Here is an 18,388-nt window from a genome sequence, read left to right on the forward strand (position 1 = left end):
AATCTGACTGTACTGTGTCTGTGTATCTCAAGTTGTTGCAGGTATCTAGCTTGGAAGTCTTGTAAGCTGGTGCTGGGGACTTCTGGTGTGAAGAGTCTAAGTCGTCATCCCATCTTCCCTGGTCTTGTGGATTAGGGCAGTGTTTCCTGGGGGACAAGGCACCTACAGTATGTTGGACCACCTGTGAAATAACTAAATTATCGTGGCAATACCTCAATAAAAGTTGAATATTATAAAGCATTTGTCTGTTTTCCCTCATAAAAAATAGTTCAGTGAAACAGCAATAGTCAAAGCCAACTTTATTGTCAACCAATGCACCAGCACTATAATGCTGGATAAGTTACCTTCATGGCTCAATGTGCAGACCATAAAATGAATAGGTAGGATTCACAGTTATTTTGAAAGTATAGTTTCTGGAGTGGAACAGGTACAGTTATGGGCAGTTGGCTGGGGAGATGTGAGAATCTTTTTTGTCTTCATTATGTTTTGGAAGACATTGGAAGCACTGCAGCTGCTGTACAGATGGAGGACGTAGCTGTTTTCCTTGACACCACTCTAGATGGTATAGAGAATAGAAGTGTAGATTAATGAAATGTCCAGTATTTCCTATGTATCTCACAACCTTCACTAATGTAAACAATATATAGAGGTAGTTAGATCAGTTGTAATGGTGTTTGGAGCAAACACGTTTTCAACTTAGCTTTTATAGTGCTGGTTTGTTAAATCTTGGCATGACATTAATGACCTCCTTTCTTTCAGGTTGCTCAAATTTTGCTCAGAGGGCCAGTGGGAGAGGGATGTTAATAGGGTCCTCCATATAATGACCTTCTTCCCCATATGAGTTATGGGGAAGAAGCTGTCTAGGTAAGACAGAGGATTTGATCAACTTAAAGTTGATGGATCTAGACAGTACTTTTTGTCATTTTGAGGAAGTTGCTGCTAACTGTCTTCTCTAATGGTGAAGACATTAGGGACAATAGGTTAGCTGCACAAACTGTCTCTCTGTGGCTGCAGTCACCGTAACCATGTAGATGAGCCACAGCCCTGAGTTCAACGTCAAACCTATTTACTGTGGGTTAAACCTCCTATCATTTTGGCTCCACTGTCTGCAGTCAAAAGTCATTTTATATACACAATCATTTGTTCCTTTGTTATAGGAAAACTTTGCCGATTTTCAATAAGGGTTGACCATAACAACCTTGGGTAATATTTAAGAATCAGAAGACACTCAGATTGCTCCATAATTTTTATACTGAGAAATTATTATTTATTCCTCCGGTAAGACGCCATGGCAGATAGTTTGCCGTGGGCTCAAAAACTACAACTAGTGCACTTCTGCAACTGCTCAGTCTTCCATTGTTTTTCATGTATACACCTACAGCACTAATATTCAATGGCCGGGCCGAGGCTCCGCTTCAAACTGCCGTTCTGTCGTAAACACCATTAATGAGGAGTCAAGTAGGTTTAAAAAGAATATTTCTGTGGCGCCGGTGGAGAATTAGTTGGCTAACTATACTAGCTAGCCGAAATTACGTCCAGGCTAAAAACAAAAGTTTCCAGATCAGATGTGGGCGGGGTTTGCGCGCACTGTTTGAGGTGATTGAGTTCGCGTCTCTGATCTGAGACCAGCGCTGTTTGAGGGTAGGGGTAGAGTCTACTTGCCCATTCATGAATATTCAGTTTTACACTCGGCAAACATTTAACATTTACATTTAACATTTACATTTAACATTTACATTTAGCATTTAACATTTACATTTACATTTACATTTACATTTACATTTAACATTTAACATTTACATTTAACATTTAGCATTTAACATTTAACATTTACATTTAACATTTACATTTAACATTTAGCATTTAACATTTACATTTAACATTTACATTTAACATTTAGACTTTTGCACATTTAACTAAATGTGAGAAAACATGTTGTGTCATTTAGTTAAATGTGAGAAAACTAGTTATAGGTGCTCCTTTTACATTTGGCACCCCATAGTCCAGTGCTGGAGTAGGGCCATTTGGAGGGTTGGTGTGTGGGAGGGAGCGGAGGCGAGCCTGGGGATGGAGACCTGGGTACCCGGGGGGGGTCTCTCTGGAGGTTAGGGTTAGGGTTACACACTCATATACGTGGAGGTTTTGCTACATATTGTCAAAAGCTACAATTACGTGCATCACTCCAGTATTAAAATGGCACCTGCGCAGGTAAAGTCTGAAAATACTTTCGAGGTATTTCAGAGACTGTACGTTTTTTTCCTCTGAGAGACAAAAACACCTTAAAGATTAATTTTAAGTAGGGGATATTGTGAGAGTATCGAAGCTAATAGGGGTTTTTGAAAAATATACTTGGGGGATAATAGAACATTCCTTGGATACCGGCAGTATACAACCTCAGTGATTACGAGGACGAGCCCGTCAAAGGATCCTTTTATGAGGCAGAATTGCAAAAAGTAACAATGCCCATGAGAAGGTGTTCAAGAAATGGGAAAAATTCTGGGCAAGCACAATTAAATTAATTGGTTAAATGATTGAACTGGCCCATGTGATCAACAGTTTCTCTACACAAATATTGAGTTAACGGTGGGTTTTCCACACAGGTCAGGATATTATTTTTGAAAATGAAAAAAATGGAACGTGAGTTTAAGAAAATAGTCAATACTTTATTTCACACAACAGACTAAAATGGTTTATAATATAATCATCAAGCCCGATCTTCATACGGTAAACAAAAGAAACAACTCCAAAACCAAACACAAACAAAGCAGCAGTGGCTTCTGAAATAAATCAAATCGAATAAACAAAAGAATTCAATTTCAGAACCACAAACTCAGTGCTGCTAACAAACCAAGATAGAATACCTATTGCGTTCTCTCCTTCAGGTCTACTCCGCTAAGTCTGCAAACACGCCTGTCGGTGACCTCACCTGTGCATAAACATTCTCATAAATTTATCTAACTATTCAATTCCATTTAATTCAATTGTATTTACAGTATATAGCGCCAAATCACAACAAAGTTATCTCAAGGCACTTTACAAAGTAAGGTTTAAGACCTTACAAAACTAAACCCAACAGATCCCACCTACAGCAAGCCTTTAATTTGACAGCAACAGTGGAGAGGAAAAACTCCCTCTCTAACAAGGAAGAAACCTCCAGCAGAACGAGGCTGGATGTGGGCGGCCATCTGCCTCGACCAGTTGGGGTGAGGGGATAGAGAGAGAGAAAAGCACAGCAACAACAACAAGCAACAACAAAGCACAGGCAGGATGGTTGGACCAGGGCTGGACACAGGCAGGATGGTTGGACCAGGGACTGGACACAGGCAGGATGGTTGGACCAGGGACTGGATACAGGCAGGATAGTTGGATCCACAGCTGCCCATCACAGACACAAAGCTCCGAATCAAAACTAGTCCTCAGGTTGAGCCACATGAAACAACCTGAGCACACGTAGCAACCGCTGCCGTAGGCACGTACCAGTCAAACATCCAAAGTCGCCACTGCTGCCTGGACTGCAAGTAGGACTGGAACCAGAAAGACAGAGGACGCGGTAACGTCTCCACCTATTTACCTCTGACCTACAGAGGGTAATTTAGAAACGGAGCGTGGTCAACAACCCGTTAGATTCAACCCACCCCCCCATTTTCTATCAGTGTATTCCGGTGCCTCCCCGCTGTAGCCCGAATGGTCCTTCTCGCTGTGGCCGTGGACCCATACTCTACTAGGATACAAGTATATTTGTAAAATGGCTACCTATATATTTGATTTTTTACATAGACTACTTTTGATATATCCATTTCTTAGACTCTGGGTTGGGTTCTTTGTTGGTCTTAACAGATTCTGATGGCAATATCAGCCTCTTGGATCCTCCTGTCACAACTGAAGCCCAGGCTGTTGTAAGTATACTACTAAATAAAGCTTAAATTAGGGTAAGCAGTATTATAAAGTGTAATATTAATACAGTTTAAACACATCACATGATTTCTGATGTTTGTGTTGCGTAATAATTGCAATGTCTTAGAAAAAAATAATAAGGTTACAGCAGAATGGAACACTGTCCCTCAGTCGTGCTATGTTGTGTTGAAGCTGTGTGGAATTAAATGTATGATTCTGATAAAGATTTAGCAAGAAGCAAATGCCTAAAGGATGCAACTGATCTCCAAGTATACTGACATTATGATCTCCCCTCTGCCCCAGAGTGTGGAAGAACAGCAGGAGGAGGGTCCGTCACATTCTACTTCACAGATGCACACAGTTTAGTGATGTTCAGTAAATGCCAAAGTTCAGATGTGTAAGAGTAATGAGGAACTATGTCATGTAACTCTAAATCTTCTGTATTTTCAGTTACTGGTTAAGGAGTTGTATAAACTACATCTCACCAAGGAAATATAAAAAACTAACAAGGAAATGTTATACTTGGACCGCCAGATTGAAAAGACAGATCTAGAAATTGAAATTCTAAAAACAAAATCTGGAGGTGAGTGTATAGTTACAGGTGAATTGTATGAATTATTAGAAGAATCATAAAATCTAACAATTGCCATTGTATTTGTAGGAAATAAAGAAAACCAAATAAATAATTTTGCATTCATTCAGTTTCTTTTATTGGTGGTGGTGATCAGTGTTCTATGCAAAGAAAAACAATGGCTTATTAAACAGTTTCACTCCAGCATGGTGGCAGGTACAGAATAACCAGAAAGCACTAGTTGTAGTCTGTGCATAGATTGATAGATTTATGCATAGATTGTATTTATAGAATGAAGGGACACTTGGGGGTCTGCCTTCCCCATTGAAAATTCAACACAGATTGAGTTCCACATTGTGACATTAAAAATGAGGAGATGATGAGCAAATACTGCGTTGACTTATTAGTGTCAACACATTACTTTTAATTTACTGTTGAATACTTATTACATCACCTTTGAAATGGGTCAGAGCCATTTTAATTACTTCCACAAATAATTGCAATGTCTTAGAAAAAAATAATAAGGTTACAGAAGAATGGAACACTGTCCCTCAGTCGTGCTAGGTTGTGTTGAAGCTGTGTGGAATTAAATGTATGATTCTGATAAAGATTTGGCAAGAAGCAAATGCTAACAGCAAGTAATAAAAATGATTAGAATATAAAAATCACAATTTAATTATTCTAAAATTGCTAATCTAGTCACAACCACTTTGTCTCAGTTAGTTTAATGATAGAATGGAGATGTTTTGCTGGCAGTCTCTTTCCAGAACAGTCTATACTTTAAAGCCAATGTTCTACTTGATGCTTCATCCTGCCTCATGTGGAGGCCCAACTGCTCAGCAGCAGAGGTGCTTTTCCAGGCAAAATGTTCTCCAAAAACATCTTTCTTTCTCTTGTTCCCCAATTTCTTTGCTGAGTGTTCGTAAACTGCAATCTCTCACCCAACCAGCCAAAACCTGGGTTTTTTTATCCACACACGACGAGAGAGATGAAGTGGTAACATGCAATTTGACTGGATCAGAGAGACATTACACCCTCCTCAGAAAGGGACAAAAAGCAGAAGCAACTTGAGGATTTTGGGATCTTTGGATTACACATTTGTGGTTTATCTTCTGATCTCCCCAGCTGGTTTTTGGTTTGTCAATCAACATCTATGTTTTGGATTTGCTTTGCTCATTATTACTATCCTTCTGTTGACCAGCAAGTCGAATTAAGTTACGAATGTGAATTGAGAGAACTTATTTCCACAGTTCTTACCAGTAAAGCTTCTCTCCAGTGTGGATACAAAAACATACTGATCCAAGAGAACCCTTTTTCACACATTTTTCCACACAATTCACATCAGTAACGTATTTCTCCATGTGAACACAATGTGTGAGCAAGTCACTGATCCAAAGAATGCTTTTCCACATTGTTTACGAATGAGGTTTCACATTCATTTCTCAGTGTAAATGTGTTTGTCTTGTAAACTTCTGCTATTAGAAAATGCTTTTCCACGATGTTGTAACTAATTAAATTAATAATTTGATATAAATGCAAAACATTAATATTCCTTGAAGATAGGGCCCCAGGTCTTACAGCTGAACCTTGCTATAAATGATCTAGTTTAACACCACATATTAATTTATTATTAATATTTAAGCAATGCAGGATTAGAATGATTGATAAATGAAGGTATGTGTAGTGAATAACCAGCTTTATATAACAAATAAAGTTAATGGTAATGGATCAACATAAGAAACACAGCAATCAGCAATGAGTGAACAGGTGAATAAATGGAGTTGTCAATACCTAGGTGTGTGGTGGATTTGATCAAGAGAAAAGAGCATTTGTTGCTAATCTCTAAGAAAAGTAAGGATAAGTAATGAATTTGGGAAAGTTCAATTTTAGTGCTATGAGAAACATCAGAATCCTCAGGATTATAGATGGTTGTCTTGCCTTAATTTGCAGCTGTATACCGCTTTTCAGCATCTCCCGTTATCGGTTAAATGAGTGAGAAGTGCCTCCTTGATTCAGGAACCAAGTTCTGTCTCACGGTTCGTTGTCCCGCAGGTAATAATGGTTCGGGTCAGGATCAGCGTGGGTTTTAGTTGAATTGTTAGAGTCCCAGGTCAGTGAGCAGTGCTACTTAATCAGCCAAAACAGGAAAAACTGTGGAAGCAAATTTAACGAATTCAATCAAAAATAGGAGGCAAAATAAGGCTGTTGAAAAGTAATGCGACGCAAAAAAAGAGTAAAAAAGGTTGAAGAGAGAAATCCACTAAGATTTCACTGATTAAATACCAAAGGAGTGGTTCTTGACTTCGGGAGAGATTGAGAAGGATTACAATGAAAATCAAATGCATTGGATTGTTAAGGCTTTATTATGCTGTAACAAATTAAATGTTATCCCAACATAAATGGTTTTCTTACTATATAGCACTTAGGTAAAATCAGTAAAACATAAACAAATAAGAACAGCAAGAAGATCATAAATGGTTTAATCTAAACATTACTACTATTGTGGCATTGAATTACTTGAAACTTACTTTAGCACACTAATGATGTTACTTATTTTACCTGGTGTACCTAAGGATATATGCATGGTGCACAGATTAAAAGGAAGAACATGAGCATCTTCAATTCAACTTTGAGTTTACACAAAGAAAGTATAGTTAGGACCTTTTTAGGAGGTCACTTGTTCCTGAGCATTTCCCCGGCAAATCTGCAGATTAAGAAATAAAATGTTGCACAACAAACAATCTCATGTCAAATAACAGCATTTTATATGCTGAATGCAATGGCATCAGTCTCATGATAGTCGGATTCCAGACTTATGACCCTGGTCTCCTGGGTTAGTGAGAGCCTGTGAAATAAGCCTTGGTAGAGGAGTTATGAGAAAGGTCTTGGTGTGGTTACTGATAAGGCATAGAAGGACCCTGGTGAGATTTAGGTTGTGGCACCCAAAAGTATAACCATGGTCTTTTGATGTTGCACTTAGAGTTCTGGAGCCATATAGTTAGGGTAAACTAACAGTTCTGTTGTGATTTAAAAAAAACAGTCTGGTCAGTCAGGTTCTGTCTATTCCTTTTATCTTCTGGTGAATCACCGCTCTGTCTCTGTAAAAGTGAGTGAAGCTCAGACATGGTGGATTGCTGCACTGTTTACAGTAGTGCGTTTCTCCCCAGTGTGAACACATTTGTGTCTCTTTAAGTTTGTGCTTTTAGAAAATGCTTTTCCACACTGTGCACACGAGTGAGGTTTCTCTCCAGTGTGAACACGTTGATGTGTCAACAAGGCACTGATCCAAAAGAACGATTTTCCACATTGTTCACACGAGTGAGGTTTCTCTCCAGTGTGAATACGTTTGTGTTTCCATAAACTTCTGGTGTCAGAAAAAGCTTTGCCACACTGTTCACATGACTGAGGTTTCTCTCCAGTATGAACACGTCTGTGTATCTCTAAACTACTGTGCCGAGAAAACGATTTACCACACTGTTGGCATGAGTGAGGTTTTTCTCCAGTGTGAATATGTTGGTGTCTCAGTACACTTCCGCTATGAGAAAATGTTTTTCCACACTCTTTACACGAGTGAGGTTTCTCTCCAGTGTGAACACGTCTGTGTCTCACTAAGTTACTGTGCCGAGTAAACGATTTACCACACTGTGCACATGAGTGAGGTTTCTTTCCAGTGTGAACACATCTGTGTTGCAGTACACTTCTGCTATTAGACAATGTTTTCCCACACTGTTTACAGAATAAAGGGTTTTCTGTATTGTGTAGACATCTGTGTATCACTAAGTTACTGTGGCGAGTAAACGATTTACCACATTGGGCACACGAGTGAGATTTCTCTCCAGTGTGAACACGTTTGTGTCTCAGTAAATTTTTTTTGTAAGTAAAAGCTTTTCCACACTGCTCACACGAGTAAAGCTTTTCTCCAGTGTGAACAAATTGATGTGTCAGCAAGGCGCTGATCCAAAAGAACGCTTTTCCACATTGTTCACATAAGTGAGGCTTCTCTTTAGTGTGAATACGTTTGTGTTTCCATAAACTTCTGGTGTCAGAAAAAGCTTTGCCACACTGTTCACATGACTGAGGTTTCTCTCCAGTATGAACGCGTCTGTGTATCTCTAAACTACTGTGCCGAGAAAATGATTTACCACACTGTTTACATGAGTAAGGTTTCTCTCCAGTGTGAATACGTTGGTGTCTCAGTAAACCTATGCTATTAGAAAATGCTTTTCCACACGCTTTACATGAGTGAGGGTTCTCGCCATTGTGAAGACGTCTGTGTATCACCAAGTTACTGTGCCGAGTAAACGATTTACCGCACTGTTCACATGAGTAAGGTTTCTCTCCAGTGTGAATACGTTGGTGTCTCAGTAAACCTATGCTATTAGAAAATGCTTTTCCACACACTTTACACGAGTGAGGGTTCTCGCCATTGTGAAGACGTCGGTGTATAACCAAGTTACTGTGCCGAGTAAACGATTTACCACACTGTGCACACGAATGAGGTTTTTCTCCAGTGTGACTACGTTTGTGTCTCAGTAAATTTCTTTTGTAAGTAAAAGCTTTTCCACACTGTTCACACCAGTAAAGCTTTTCTCCAGTGTGAACACATTGATGTGTCAGCATGTCGCTGATCCAAAAGAATGCTTTTCCACATTGTTCACATAAGTGAGGTTTCTCTCCAGTATGAACACATCTGTGTATCTCTAAACTACTGTGCCGAGAAAATGATTTACCGCACTGTTCACATGAGTAAGGTTTCTCTCCAGTGTGAATACGTTGGTGTCTCAGTAAAGCCATGCTATTAGAAAATGCTTTTCCACACTCTTTACACGAGTGAGAGTTCTCGCCATTGTGAAGACGTCTGTGTATCACCAAGTTACTGTGCCGAGTAAACGATTTACCGCACTGTTCACATGAATAAGGTTTCTCTCCAGTGTGAATACGTTTGTGTCTCAGTAAATCTACGCCATTAGAAAATGCTTTTCCACACTGTTTACATGAGTGAAGGTTCTCTCCGTTGTGAAGACGTCTGTGTATCACTAAATTACTGTAGAGAGTAAACAATTTACCACACTGTGCACATGAGTGAGTTTCTCCACTGTGAACACGTTTGTGTCTCAGTAAATTTCTGTTGTAAGCAAAAGCTTTTCCACACTGTTCACACCAGTAAAGCTTTTCTCCAGTGTGAATAAGACAGTGGGTTTTCAAGTCCTTTAAGCACCAGAAAGCCTTTTCACATTCAGTGCAGGTGTGCAGTCTTTTTCGTGTATGAATTCGCTGATGGGTCTTTAGGCCATTTCTTGCAGTGAAGGTTTTGCCACACTGGTCACAGCTGTATGGATTCTCTCCAAGATTAATCTTCTGATGATTCTTTAACTCTGATGGTGTGGTGAAGGCTCGGTCCGATTGGTGATAGAGATACAGCCTAGATGCCCTTCTTCCTCTGTGTTTCTATAATATAAGATATAAAAAACGAACATTAAACATCATGGCACAAATAACTACAACACCAAAAGGCAGCAAGGTCTCTCAGAACCTCTATTGCTTATGATTATACTGTGACACATTTATCGTGTTTTGCTGGTCTGTATCACTGGGACATAATCTGTGCTTGGGTGTGACAATCTTGCCAACACAAACATAAAGAGTGAAGGTCAGATAGGATGAAGTAATTAGACAGACAGCAGAAAAACAAGACATGGACTTCTTACCCAAACCCTGCAGTCACACAGGCAGGGTTTGAGTATGAGGTAGGCCTACAGTTAATGATTACTGATCTCTCAATTCATCTACCAATGATTTTATATCTTTTTTTATCTGATACACATTGATCTCTTCTTTTGTTAATCACAATTTATGCACCAAATCAAAAGGTAACCATTCACTCATTAATTTTTTTTCTTGTGTCTGAACTACAGGACAAAAATGTTGTCTTTAAACTCTGTGGAACATGGTGACCCTATCCTGGCCTGTGTGATAAATTATACAATGGTGTCAATGATATGCCAGACATAAATATCCTAAGTAAGAAAAGATAAATCATTGCTCCTCCTTCAACCGCCGCCTTATCGTGGTGGAGGAGTTTGTGTGCCCAAATGACCCCGGGAGCTATGTTGTCGGGGGCTAAATGCCCCTGGTAGGGTCTCCCAAGGCAAACAGGTCCTGGGCGACGGGCCAGACTAAGAGCGGTTCAAAAACCCCCCTATGAAAGGCAGACGACCAAGGCCAGAGACGTCGCCCGGTATGGCGCAGCCGGGGCCCCACCCTGGAGCCAGGCCCGGGGTTGGGGCTTGTATGCGAGCGCCTGGTGGCCGGGCACAGCCCAAAAGAGCGACTTGGGGCCGTCCTCAAGTGGACCCACCATCCGCAGGAGGAACCGTAGGGGGCCGGTGCAAAGTGGATTGGGGAGCAGTCGAAGGCGGGAACCCAGGCGACCCAATCCCTGGATAACCAATCTGGCTATTGGGACATAGAATGTCACGTCACTGGGGGGAAAGGAGCCTGAGCTTGTGCAGGAGGTCGAGCGGTGCCGGCTAAAAATAGTCGGGTTCACCTCCACACACAGCCTGGGCTCAGGAACCCAACTCCTTGAGAGGGGCTGGACCCTCTTCTACTCTGGAGTTGTCTGCGTCTAGAGGCGGCGGGCTGGTGTGGGCTTGCTTAGTCGCCATGTGTTGGAGTTTTCCCCGGTGGACGAGAGGGTCGCTTCCCTGCGCCTTCGGGTGGGGGATAGGTCACTCACTGTCATTTGTGCTTATGGGCGAAATGGTAGTGTGGAGTACACGGCCTTCTTGGGGTCTTTGGAGGGAGTGTTGGAAAGCGCTCCAACTGGGGACCCCATTGTTCTTCTGGGAGATTTCAATGCCCACGGCAGTGATACCTGGAGAAAACGATACCTGGAGAGGCGTGATTGGAAGGAACGGCCTCCCTGATCTGAACCCGAATGGTGTTATGTTATTGGACTTCTGTGATAGACACAGTTTGGCCATAACACCATGTTTGAACATAAGGGTGTCCATCTGTGCACATGGCACCAGGACACCCTAGGCCGGAGATCGATGATAGACTTTGTAGTCGTTTCACCTGACCTTCGGCCATATGTTTTGGACACTCGGGTGAAGAGAGAGGCTGAGCTGTCAACTGATCACCACCTGGTGGTGAGTAGGATCCGCTGGCAGGGAAGGAGACTGGAACGACTTGGCAGGCCCAAACGTATTGTGAGGGTCTGTTGGGAACGCCTGGCTGAACCCTCTGTCAGACGGATCTTTAACTCACACCTCCGGGAGAGCTTCGACCAGATTTCGAGGGAGGTTGGAGACATAGAGTACGAGTGGACCATGTTCTCCGTCTCTATCGTCAACGCGGCCGTTCGAAGCTGTGGACGCAGGATCTCCGGTGCCTGTCGTGGTGGTAATCCCCGAACCCGGTGGTGAACGCCGGAGGTAAGGGACGCCATCAAGCTGAAGAAGGAGTCCTACTAGGTATGGTTGACCTGTAGGACTCCTGAGGCAGCTGATGGGTACTGGCAGGCCAAGCGTACTGCAGCCCGTGCCATTGCGGAGGCAAAAACTCGGGCCTGGGAGGAATCCGGGGAGGCCATGGAGGAGGACTATCGCTCGGCCTCAAAGAGATTCTGGCAAACTGTTTGGCGCCTCAGGATGGGGGAAGCAGTTCTTTACCAACTCTGTTTTCATTGGAGGTGGGGAGCTGTTGACCTCAACTGGGGATGTTATTGGACGGTGGAAGGAGTACTTTGAGGATCTCCTCAACCCCTTCGACATGCCTTCTGCTGAGGAAGCAGAGGCAGGGGACTCAGAGGTGGACTCGCCCATCACCCAGGCTGAGGTGACCGAGGTAGTTAGTAAGCTCCTCGGTGGCAGAGCAGCGGGGGTGGATGAGATCCGTCCTGAGTACCTCAAGTCTCTGGATGTTGTGGGGCTGTCTTGAGTGACACGCATCTGCAACATCGCGTGGACGAGGGGGACAGTTCCTGTGGACTGGACAACCGGGGTGGTTGTCCCTCTTCACAAAAAGGGGGACAGGAAAGTGTGTTCCCACTATAGGGGGAATTACACTTCTCAGCCTCCCTGGGAAAGTCTATGCCAGGGTACTGGAGAGGAGAATTCGGCCGATAGTCGAACCCTAGATACAGGAGGAACAATGCAGTTTTCGGCCTGGTCGTGGAACGCTGGACCAGCTTTATATCCTCAGCAGGGTGCTTGAGGGTTTGTGGGAGTTTGCCCAATCAGTCTACATGTGTTTTGTGGATCTGGAGAAGGCATTCGACCGCTTCCCTCGTGACATCCTGTGCGGGGTGCTCCAGGAGTATGGAGTCCAGGGCTCTTTGCTAAGGGCTGTTCGGTCTCTGTACAACCGGAGCAGGAGCTTGGTTCGCATTGCCAGCAATAAGTCAGACCTGTTCCCGGTGCATGTTGGACTTCGGCAGGGCTGCCCTTTGTCAACGGTTCTGTTCATTATTTTATTATTTTTATGGACAGAATTTCTAGGCGCAGCCAGGGGCCGGAGGGGGTCTGGTTTGGGGACCACAGGATAGCATCTCTGCTTTTTGCAAATGATGTTGTCCTGTTGGCTTCGTCGGGCCAGGACCTCCAGCGTGCGCTGGTGCGGTTTGCAGCTGAGTGTGAAGCGGCTGGAATAAAAATCTGTTCCTCGAAATCTGAGGCCATGGTTCTCGACCAGAAGAAGGTGGCTTGCTCCCTCCAGGTTGAAGGAGAGTTCCTGCCCCAAGTGGAGGAGTTTAAGTATCTTGGGGTCTTGTTCACGAGTGAGGGAAGGAAGGAGCGTGAGTTTGACAGACGGATCGGTGCGGCGGCTGCAGTAATGCGGTCGGTGTATCGGTCCGTCGTGGTGAAGAGGGAGCTGAGCCAAAAGGCAAAGCTCTCAATTTACCGGTCAATCTACGATCCCACCCTCACCTATGGTCATGAGCTTCAAAGGGCAAAGGTCAAAAAGGGCAAGGTCACGGATACAACTGCTGAAATGAGCTTCCTCCACAGGGTGGCTGGGCGCTCCCTTAGAGATAAGGTGAGGAGCTCTGTCACCCGGGAGGAGTTTGGAGTAGAGTCGCTGCTCCTCCACATCGAGAGGAGCCAGTTGAGGTGGCTCGGGCATCTGGTTCGGATGCCTCCTGGACGCCTCCCTGGGGAGGTGTTCCGGGCATGTCCCACCGGTAGGAGGCCCCGAGGAAGACCCAGGACTCGCTGGAGAGACTACGTCTCTTGGCTGGCCTAGGAACATCTTGGGGTTCCACCGGAAGTGTCCAGGGAGAAGGAAGTCTGGAACTCTCTGCTTAGACTGCTGCCCCCGCGACCCAGCCCCGGATAAGCAAATGAAGATGGATGGATGGATGGATGGATAAATATCATACATACTTTTAAATTCATTTTAAATAGAGAGATAAAATTACTCTAGGGCATAGATACAAGACCTCTTTCTCCTGCAGGAGACTGACCACTGGATGTGAGAACCCAACGGTCCAGTTATAAGTCACGAGACATGCCCCAGACCAGTATCAGCCATTGGCTGTGTACATCCCTCTACCTCCAATAACAACAACAGGAGTGAAGCAATGAACAAGCTCTACCAGCAAGTCAGCTAACAACAGACAGCTCACCCAGATGCTTTTCTCATGCTGGCTTGCGATTTCAACCACGTGGACCCAAAGACTGTGTTTCCCAAACTCTGAGCACATTGAATTACAACTCATGAAAACAATGCTGGACATTGTTTACACGATCCAGAGTTCTGACTTGCCATAGAGGAAGATTTTATACCATTTATTGATTTATATTAATAAGTATAGTGAGAAATTGACACAATTAAGACATGCCCAGCTCATCTACCTACAAAAGAAAAACAGCTTGAGAAAAGGAAAAGCTAAATGCATAAATCTTTCTTTAAAAAAAAATAGAAAAATAAATAAAAGTGTTTTACTGGAAATAAGCATTTATACATCTCTTTTTCCAAAGCTTCATATATTTGTATATTCATAATTTATAAATCAGTAATTTATTTTCTTTTTCCTTTATATTTGATTATGGCGGTTTTGGTTCTTCATATAATGCACATGGCAATCAAAATAGCTGTTGGTTATCAACAGATCGTCCATCCCCCGTCATCATGAAAACAGACCCGAAAATTAACAGTCAGTCAAAACCATGACATTACGTCCTTATGGCAACCGTTTTCTAGGACCCCTTAGCTGTCCCGTGAAATGCCTGGCTTAAAAACGCAAGATGGTGGTATAACAACAACAATGGGAATTTTACAATGGGAGTTTGGGGGTTTTACAACAAAACATTTATATTAATTCAGTGGCTTCACTTATTATCTTAAGCTAGGTCAAAGCAACATTTTTATTTAAATTTAATTTAATAAACATGACCACTGACATCATAGAGACACTCAAAACAAATGTGTTCTTGTTCTACTTTATTTAAAATTAAAAACACGTATTTACCAGACTGTTTGAATAACAGGAAGACCCCCCTGTCTTTAATCTTGCCTAACCAAAAGTAATAAAAGGTTATAAAATACATGATTTCCCATGCATACATTTGAATATAATAAACAGAAGCCCCCAGTGTAATGCAACTCCGAACCAGACATACTGTAACTATGCCATATAAAATATTATGTATACAGTACCAAACAGTGGAACATCACAAACATCACAAACAAACAAAGAAATTAAATATCAAAACTAGCCATGGGTTGATTTTTCAGTGTTCGAATTTTAGGAGAACGCTCACTTTTGCACACGCTTGAGCATTACAGCAGCTGCTGAACAAAAGGTAAAAGTGTTTTTCATGTATTTAGGGTAGTCCAGGTGGAGCGTGTTAATCAGTCCAAAGGCAGAGGCAGATTGGCCAGTTCATCCACCACCACACTCCCTTCCAAGATGATTCCCGGTCTGGATGGGTTGAGCTAGGGATTTTCTGGATTTCCACTGGTGTTTCACTGTACAAGTCCTTGTCAGTTACATCATAAAATAGAAAACTGTTAGTATAGCAGTATACATTTTATTCAACTACTATAATTAGACATGTAGTCTGCTGGTTGTAAACCCAAGAAAAAAAAACATTGTTTCATAAAGCAATAAGACAAAATATGACATAAGACAACTGCAAGCCCATAAATATCCCTCATGCTAAGTTGAGTCATTATCTCCTTCATCACCACTATGAACCTTTACAATAATTTTAAAGACGTACAGTGCAGATCTTTAAGAACGTGAAACGATCATCACAACTGGAAGACTTCTTCCAGGCGAGAAGATGATGACTAGAAGTCTTCTTCCAGGCATTTGTGTCTGTTGGGTCATTGGTCTGAAACACAAAGCAGACCATTTTTGCCTAACAAATGCATGGAGATGACAGGAACGGGAACAACAGCAAAATACAAAGAACACAGAAAAAGTATATCAAAATAAAGATTATTTGACCTTACAGATATCGAACCTCACAAAGCTTCTGGTGATATTGTTGTTCAGTTAGCTTACATGGCTACATGTAGTTAAACATTTTCCTCTAACAAACATCCTTCAGTTAAACGTTTTCTACTGCTTACACTTTTCCCAAACCCAAAGTTGTTACCTTAATGCTAACCTTGGTTAGCTAATGAATAGGCTACACTAGTGGACAGTGTAAAAACACTGCATGTTCTTACTCACCAGACTTCATGTTACTTGAACTGTTCTTCTCGGGTGGAGTTATGAGTCTGCCAGAGACTGTCTGTGCCTGTAGTCCATGTTACAGGATTGTTTGACTGAGAAGAATCCAACTGAAGTTTTTCTGCTGCAGCAAGGAGGTGTTCCAAGTAAATGCTAGTGTGAAATCTTTGTATGAGCACGTAAAACTATATCCACCACAGCAAGTTTTGATGTAAGCATTTAATTGTAAACATTTATTAACAAATTATGGCTTTTAAATTGCTCTGCTTCATTATGAGGCCATAATGCCAAAATTATAAATTATATTACTATTACCGTAAACCCTAATAAACCAAACGAAAATATCTGAAGCCATTATATTTTCTCATGTTGAGTGGTGGGTGTGTACTTATTCTTAAGAGATGCCTGTTGTCTAAAGACACAAAAAAACTGAGGAGAATGAAAACAAGAATGTTTTGCTGCTGACTAGACAGAACGCTTATACCTTTGTAGTGAACAGAAAATAACGATAAGAGTAGTAAATAGTAAGAGCACTGACAAGGGATCGAACTCATGGCAACTCAGTCAAGACAATAGTCACCCAGCGTGACTATCGGAGGACATAGGAATGCCTCCACAGAATGGCTAGTTGTGGATTATGTCTCAATGTGAATGTGACAATGTTTATTTGAGAGTGAGTTGTTGCGCTTTATACTCCCCACATTTGAGCACACAACAGATACTTCATAGAAAAATAGGTTTGGTGTAATATATGTTTGACGAGGTTGGACAGGATCAGGAACTTGGCATATATTGCAAACAGCGCTGGGACTTATTTGTGTTTGTATGTGTTTTTGTCGCAAAGTATCTCCAAACTGTACACGTTCTGGCTCGCTCCATCCTTGATGGGCTGAGGATAGAGCACACAGCATGTGCGTGATGTCACAGGTTGCGTTACAGAGCCAGGGTCTCCATAAACTTTTCTTTTGTATTGCAATTAAAAAGAACTTTTGGATTCTATGTCAGATTGGGCATTTGTTAACAAAACGCGATCTAGAATTTCATTCTTTACATTTAATATTTTAATTTACATTTACTGTAAAAATAAATGTTAAATATAAATTTAAATGTTAAATGTAATTAGATTTAAATTATAGAATGCCTTTGTTAGTCCCACAGCGGGGAAATTTCATCAGCAGCCAGCGTGACCGGCGCCGAATGCGACAGTGAACGCAAGTTGCAGCACAAAACAATACAAAAACAAAAACACACGAACATACACTGGCACACAGAACAAGTGGAAACCTTGCTGGAATTTTTTCCAGGACAGATAGATAAGGTCGGAGAGCAGACAGTGAGAGTTTGTGAGAACCATCCTTTGTCCTGTGTAGTGTGTTCTATAAAGAATTTTATATTGCAGTCATTGTAAGTTAGTGTTTTCTGTCATTTGGAATGTACATTCGCAATGTACACATTCAATTGTGTCATTTTATACATTTTGCAGTATGTTTGTATTTGACAGAAGCTCTAATATAATTTCGATTACTAGCTACAGTGAGTTTCACGGCTATTCTTCAGGTTGACTGGAAACAGTAAAATGTTGGTAGGTGCCAGAATAAGTGTTTTGTCTCCCTGTTATGGGCTGGCAACCGATCCAAAGTAACCCCGCTTCTGGAGACCCGTTCTCGTCTGTTTTGGCTCGCTATGATCCGTTTTTACTAGTTAGCGTATTAGCACTAACCTGCTGATCTGTGCGTTCTGTAGGGTCGGAGCTGCGATGGTCCTGATTCCGGTCCTGCTCATCGATTCCACCACCGTGGTGGTTTTGGTCGCTAATATTCGGCTTTTGGTTTTCTTCTTCAACTTCGCTCTTGGTGTGGTTCCGGTCACTGATATCCAGATCTTGGGTTTCCTCTTTAATCTCGCTCTTGATGTGGTCCTGCTTTACAAAGTGATGTTCATAGTTTATAGCACCAGAGTCCTGGTTCTCCTGCTTTACACCACTGCTCCAGTTCTGCAGGTCTACAAAGTCCGGGTCCAACGTCTCCTCCTTTACCTCGTGCCTGTACTGATCCTGGTCAGTAAACTCGTGATTCTGGTCCTCTTTAATTGTGATGTTTAACTGACCCGGGTACATCAAAACCAAATCTTGTTCTTCTTCCTTTATTTCCTTCTTGTTCGTGTCTTTTTCTGAAGGCGCCATGTTGCGTATTTTATGCTCTAGCTTTGTTAGAGTCTCGCGATAACCGGATGCT

General features: G+C 42.1%; 1 protein-coding gene across 5 annotated transcripts; it reads right to left on the reverse strand.

The window, feature by feature from the left end:
• Positions 1-393: 393 nt before the first annotated feature.
• On the reverse strand, positions 394-18,378 carry LOC114861307 (zinc finger protein 271-like). Of its 5 annotated transcripts, XR_005898029.2 has the most exons (4): positions 17,875-18,378; positions 16,155-16,278; positions 15,697-15,810; positions 14,898-15,453 (listed from the first exon to the last, which is right to left on the reverse strand). XR_005898029.2 is itself a non-coding variant. In XM_029160377.3 (3 exons), the coding sequence occupies exons 1-3, from the start codon at positions 18,334-18,336 to the stop codon at positions 15,322-15,324; spliced, it is 708 nt and encodes a 235-aa protein (XP_029016210.1). In that variant the 5' UTR covers positions 18,337-18,378; the 3' UTR covers positions 14,898-15,321. The 5 variants fall into 5 exon arrangements, 4 of the variants coding, with proteins under 4 accessions (XP_055367345.1, XP_029016209.1, XP_029016210.1 ...); XM_029160377.3 differs by lacking the exon at positions 16,155-16,278; XM_055511370.1 differs by lacking the exons at positions 14,898-15,453; positions 15,697-15,810; positions 16,155-16,278 and adding an exon at positions 394-555.
• Positions 18,379-18,388: the final 10 nt, after the last annotated feature.

This window comes from Betta splendens, chromosome 9 (genome assembly GCF_900634795.4).
Source record: "Betta splendens chromosome 9, fBetSpl5.4, whole genome shotgun sequence".
NCBI lineage: Eukaryota > Metazoa > Chordata > Actinopteri > Anabantiformes > Osphronemidae > Betta > Betta splendens.